The sequence below is a fragment of the Aspergillus welwitschiae genome (assembly GCF_003344945.1).
Source record: "Aspergillus welwitschiae strain CBS 139.54b unplaced genomic scaffold BDQ94scaffold_182, whole genome shotgun sequence".
NCBI lineage: Eukaryota > Fungi > Ascomycota > Eurotiomycetes > Eurotiales > Aspergillaceae > Aspergillus > Aspergillus welwitschiae.
In genome coordinates this window covers 1-5,394 of record NW_020798876.1, presented here as the reverse complement: position 1 = coordinate 5,394, position 5,394 = coordinate 1, and the positions used below count along the sequence as shown (strand labels likewise).

General features: G+C 48.2%; 3 protein-coding genes across 3 annotated transcripts; 2 read left to right on the top strand and 1 right to left on the bottom strand.

Moving 5' to 3' along the window:
* Positions 1 to 325: 325 nt before the first annotated feature.
* Positions 326 to 927, top strand: BDQ94DRAFT_164671 (uncharacterized protein; the record flags this gene model as incomplete). Its single annotated transcript, XM_026770096.1, has 2 exons — positions 326 to 380; positions 431 to 927. The coding sequence occupies 2 exons, from the start codon at positions 326 to 328 to the stop codon at positions 925 to 927; spliced, it is 552 nt and encodes a 183-aa protein (XP_026619237.1).
* Positions 928 to 2,273: 1,346 nt separating this feature from the next.
* Positions 2,274 to 3,255, bottom strand: BDQ94DRAFT_164669 (uncharacterized protein; the record flags this gene model as incomplete). Its single annotated transcript, XM_026770095.1, has 4 exons — positions 2,274 to 2,611; positions 2,647 to 2,861; positions 2,905 to 2,984; positions 3,229 to 3,255. The coding sequence occupies 4 exons, from the start codon at positions 3,253 to 3,255 to the stop codon at positions 2,274 to 2,276; spliced, it is 660 nt and encodes a 219-aa protein (XP_026619236.1).
* A 1,468-nt stretch (positions 3,256 to 4,723) lies between these two features.
* BDQ94DRAFT_164668 (uncharacterized protein) lies at positions 4,724 to 4,970 on the top strand (the record flags this gene model as incomplete). Its single annotated transcript, XM_026770094.1, has 2 exons — positions 4,724 to 4,752; positions 4,793 to 4,970. 2 exons carry the CDS (start codon positions 4,724 to 4,726, stop codon positions 4,968 to 4,970), a joined length of 207 nt encoding a protein of 68 aa, XP_026619235.1.
* Positions 4,971 to 5,394: the final 424 nt, after the last annotated feature.

The following is a 5,394-nucleotide window of genomic DNA, read 5'->3' as shown; positions in this document are numbered from 1 at the left end:
GGGTGTACTGCCATTTGAATATACGATTACCCTATGCTACTACAAGTGTGAGCCTTGTCGCTCGCCTTTGATACATAATCATGCGCATCAATGGTCTATTCGTTTGTATATGGTCAATAATGTATATAATGACCAATACTAGTCACTACAACGTGTCCGGCACAACTGGCTTTCGGTAATTCTACGAGACACATACGAAACCATCAGGCGCGTCAGGATTGAATATTTTGCCCACTCTAAGGGATCGCTCATCAAAAACAGGTCAGCAGGTTGATAATTTGCTCAGCCTCCGATGCCTCCAGTTCCATATGGTTCAAGGTCAAGCATGGCCGTGCTGGCAGGCATGGCACTGCGCGAAGACGTGATTGGCGCGCCGAACGGTTCTGCGTGCACCTTGTGGCGGACGAACGATGAATACCCGTATATGCAGTGGAGTACAAAGCGCCGGACAAAGTGACGATTCCCGAATTGGTGGCGGGTCTACACCCGATGAATTTGGCTCGCGACGTCATTGACCAGGAAGGTGACACGCTTGAGTTTATGCCAACTCGCCTCGTCGTCGCCATGGTCGCTCAGATATTCTTATACATGATTGACAGTGGCATTCGATACAGTACGGCTACATCTGCACCGGGGAGGCGTTCGTTTTCCTTTAAAACTCCGCGGGGTAATCCCACATTATTCGGTATTCTCTTGTGTATGCCCAATCAAGATGCGCAGGCGGATGTGCAGGCGGACGATGAAGTGCGCCTCCACCGGACCGCCATCGGTCAGGTGCTTGCGTTCACGCTTCAGGCGCTGGCCGTCGAACCTCCGACTCAAAAATGGCACGATGTGGCACACGACCAGCTAACAAACTGGAAGGTTAAATATCTCGACGTGTTTTGTAGCTCGTCAAGTATCGTTAATTGCCCGCACCATTTGTGAGTAATAAGTGCGTCTTTGGTCCAACGCAATATACTGATCATCACTAGCATAGAGTTGAATCATGGTATTCGTCCGGGGCCGGCAGTGATTATGGGGGAATTCTTTAGTGACGTAATTGCTGGTTAGCCCAATACAGGTGCAGTCAAGATGGACGGATCTGCCCCATATTTCCCATTTAAGGCTACTATTTCTTTGGTCAGTGCCAGGATAGTGGTCCTTTAACAAAGACGTTACAAGCTCCGGATTCCCTTCTAGCTCACACAGCTTCAGATCGATCCCTAGAAAGTCTTCTGCGGCAACATTTGCAGGAATCTCTGACAATGGTCCTTGTTAAGCAGATTGTCGGGTGCCGAAAAAATAAATCTCTACAATGTCGATCCTATAAGTGATATTATATGGGACGCATTATCCCTCGTCATTGATCACAGATTTTGGTATTCAGCTGTGCCTGTTCGCTTCAACTCAAACCATGAGTCTCCAAGTAGAGTATGTAAGCTGCTTGGCTCAAGTGCTCTCAATGACTTACCACCTGCAGCATGGCTTTCCCGATGCCAAAAGAAATTACACAGGGCTTGTCTAGCGCGGTTATCGCAAAGTACCATATTTATCTAATCGCGACAACAGCGAATTTTGAGCGCAGGCTTTTCGGAAACAACCGGCCACATAGACGTCGAGGAAACATGCTCAGATCTATTCTTCGTCCGGTATGTGGTTCTCATCTGAGTGATAAGGGCCCATGTTTATCTCCTTTTGCATTACAGACGTAATAGTTCACTCTGGGAACGCAAGGACGACAATTAAGCCTGCAGCAGGGAAGGCTGTATACAAGTAGGGATATGCTGCTGAGTTACAGGGCATTCATTACGCAGTCCATCACCATGACTTGATTTTTCCTGACTGACTCGTCCTAGGAGTGGGGCATGACAAAATCACGCTGCAATGTGGAATGTTTCGAAGACATTTGGCGGAGCATCAGCCTCTAACGTACCCATTGTTGCTGGCCCCAGGCCGAAGAAAGACGAAAGTTCCGACCAGAACTTACCGTCGTTTCTTCCCTGTGCTTTATCGTTCTCAGTACGTTTATAAGACTTCCATGTATGCGATGTCAATTGTGGGCCATTTCCTGACAACATGTAGTCTATGAATGGGGCATCACTGCTTTTCTCGATGCTTTCCCAGGGATAAGATAGGGACACATCGGAGCTTAACTGATGTGCATCGCCTTTGCTTTCTTGAACTCATAAAGAGATATTGATGAAATCTTCACAGAGGCGCTGTTGGTTTTCGCCCTGACGTTATACGGCTGTGAATGTCAGTAAGTAGTCTAATGTATACTTGGCTGTGACCTACATTTCGAGCCAGCCTTCCACCCCTTTCCGCAGGGCTTGACGCGCCGCAGCACAGATGAGGAAAACTTCAAGATGGCGCTTTCTTAGGTGCTTAACCAGTAAATCCATGCTGTACGCTTCAAATCCGTCTGCCCAGCTCTCCAGAACCGATTTCTGGGTTATCGGCTGTGCCGTGTTGAGTGGTATACGATAGACGTGCTCCGCAACGTTGGTAAAGCCGTGACTTTCCATTTCCGAGAGGTATTGGAGGGGAAGATCAAGTGAGCGTCCGTCCATTCTAAAGGCTTTATTCATGTCATTATAGAGACGGTGGAGGCCAGTTTCGCCGTAAGGGTCTTGAAAATGAACGTTGCTGTCCCATATTTCCAACATGCCGTTTGGTGAGCAGCACCTGATACTGGATTAGCATGAGCGATACGTGGTGTGAGGCCATACCGGTATGCTCCATGTAGGATGCACGTCAGCAGTTGGCGGTCTCCCCCCAGTCCACCAACATGGATGAATTCACTGTTTCTGAAAGGATAATACCAGTCCGGCTGATCTAGATCATCGATGCAGAACTCGCAGTTAGGTGGGATCCTTATACTGTCAGACTGGCCTTGGCGAAAACCATCGTCTTGGTCCATACCATTCTTCTTGCATGTATATAGTATCAGTCCCAGAAACCTTCGCGGTTAGTTGATGTATTGGTGCGAGATCAGGAGACAACTTACCAACGACGACGGATGTTCCTCAGCTATCGTTTTAGTTAGGATGTGTATAGAGGCATGATCATTTAACATATACCAAATTTGATTGCCCAACATCCAGCACCAGTTTTCACGTCGAGAACCTTTCGAGCAGCACCGGCAGACACTGGACATAACCTCCAATTAAACAGTTCGCAATATGCAAGAAATTGCCGTTCAATAAGACATCAGTAATGAAGCGTCAGGAAAGGTGTCCAACTTACTTTGACGTTCTCGTTCTCTCTATCCATATTTCGATTAGCGTAGAGTCGGAGGTGGACGATGGGACACAAACCTGGTCGACGGGGAAAGGATGGCGACTTCGATAGCGGGACGAATAGTAGCGTCCATGGTCACTGATTATAACTCTAAACGAATCATCGAGCGACTCAAGAGACCTATGGAGGGTAAGAAACGGATCTGAAATAATGAAATGGGCATACACATCAAGCTCCACGTCGGAGTCGTAGTGAGTCTCGGTTCTTGATTCCATCGTGGGAGGGTTGCATATGTCTTCTCCGCTCGCGATAAGGGACGATACGTCCTGGAGGCCGGAAGAACAAGCGTCAAAAGTAACAACCGGGTCAACTACAGGTCGGGTGTGCCATATCTGATTTATGTTCCAGGGCCCGGTACTGACGCCGCCTCAAGATCGAAGTAGCCAAAGTTGGTTTGGATAAAATCGTCCAATCAGTAGGCGGGAAACGCCTTGCCCCACTACCAAATCTTGGTAGATGTAGGGGTGTACGGACTCAAGGGAGCGATATTGAGCCCCTGAGCAGGATTTAGAGAAACAAAGACAAGAATAGGCGAGAACTATAGGACTATAGTGAATCATGTTGTGCTTTTCTTTCTCCAAATGTTCGGCTGCTATGTAGAGCTCTACGCCTAATATCAAAGAAAATCCGGGTTATATTTGAATGACGCACACGTCTTGAAAGTGTCTATGGCATCATGAACAAGGCCCAGAGCTTCTAGAACGCATGGGAGACGTCCGTTGTCACACAGGAACAACTCTTGCTGAGACCTACTGGTCCTCCTTGAAAGCTTTGACAAGTCAGTATATACGTTCAAAGCCCCTGGACAACATACTATCTTATAGCATTTGCTTTTCCAGTTCGCGGCGTTGCTCTTCTAACTGCAGAAAGATATTTCGGTCCCTTTTGGCCTGTTCGAAATAACGTTCATGCACCTAGGGGAGTATTAGCCGCAACTAGCCTCAGATTGTTTGGACATGCTCACGAATAGTCCAACTTGATGATGCTTTTCGCAGCAGAAGCACAGAGTTTCCGGTCCCTGGGTGAACCGAATTTTGCGATGGCCAAACACCGCTGGCCCAACATCTCTATAGCATTCGTTGCAGAGGAACAAAAAACTGGGGGCGTCGGAGTTTCTACCCTTAGCCAAGGGCGCATCGGACGGAGTAGCCATGGAGTAGGGCAGATGCCAACGCAGGGTCTAGACGAAAAACAGCTATTGAAGGGCGTCAAGATTATCGCGGCAGCTTCTGAGAAGGAACTCCACCCATTATATGTTGTATACCAGGTATATTAAATGACGAAAACGCGCAAGGCGCAGGGGGGGACACGCTTACCACGGACTATCCGTACGACAACACTTGCTGTCTGAGCGTCGTTGGAAGCGATTAGTCGAACGAGGCAAGAATACTAAGAGGCGGGTTTGTTTGCTGGGTGGTCTAGAACGCTAATGTGGGTGTAGATGTATCCTGAAGCACCAGCCAGTCTATGGTACGTCGTCTCTTGGACTAAAATCAAGTCTGTGCGGTAGCACGGCACCTACATCACCACAGGGACACAGGAATGACGACACAGAGGTGGCGTTCACGCATGCAGATAGAATGATTATCATTATCCCATGCATAATGCCGGACATTGGGCTACTTGATACGTGTAGAGTGGTGGTCGGCTGCATTCATTCCCCACTACCAGATTACGGTAAACCATAGTGTGCTTGCCAGGAGGTGCAGCTCGTGCCATCCGTGGTCGAAAGAGCAAGCAAGTTCTTCCGAACTCCACTCGATGCATATTGACTTAGAACCATGGTTCATCTTGGATGATTGCGCTATGGAAGGCTCTCAGCTCACGAAGGAGTCGTGCGCGACATCAACATAGCGAGGATCCTGTCTACATATGCCCACTCTCTGCCATTCTGCCCCGCGTCGGTAAGCAAGGCTCACCAAAGTCCTACCTGGCCACACTCACTCCCGCGATGTCTTTAAGTGGGTTTCGGAGATAGTACATCATTATGGAAAACTTACTGATGTAAGAATTAAAATAGCATCCGTCGCTCTGTTGGCCTCAGCTAATGCTATCCTTCTTAGGTTGTTGTACGACGGGAATGACCACATATACCAAGCTGATACCTTTTCC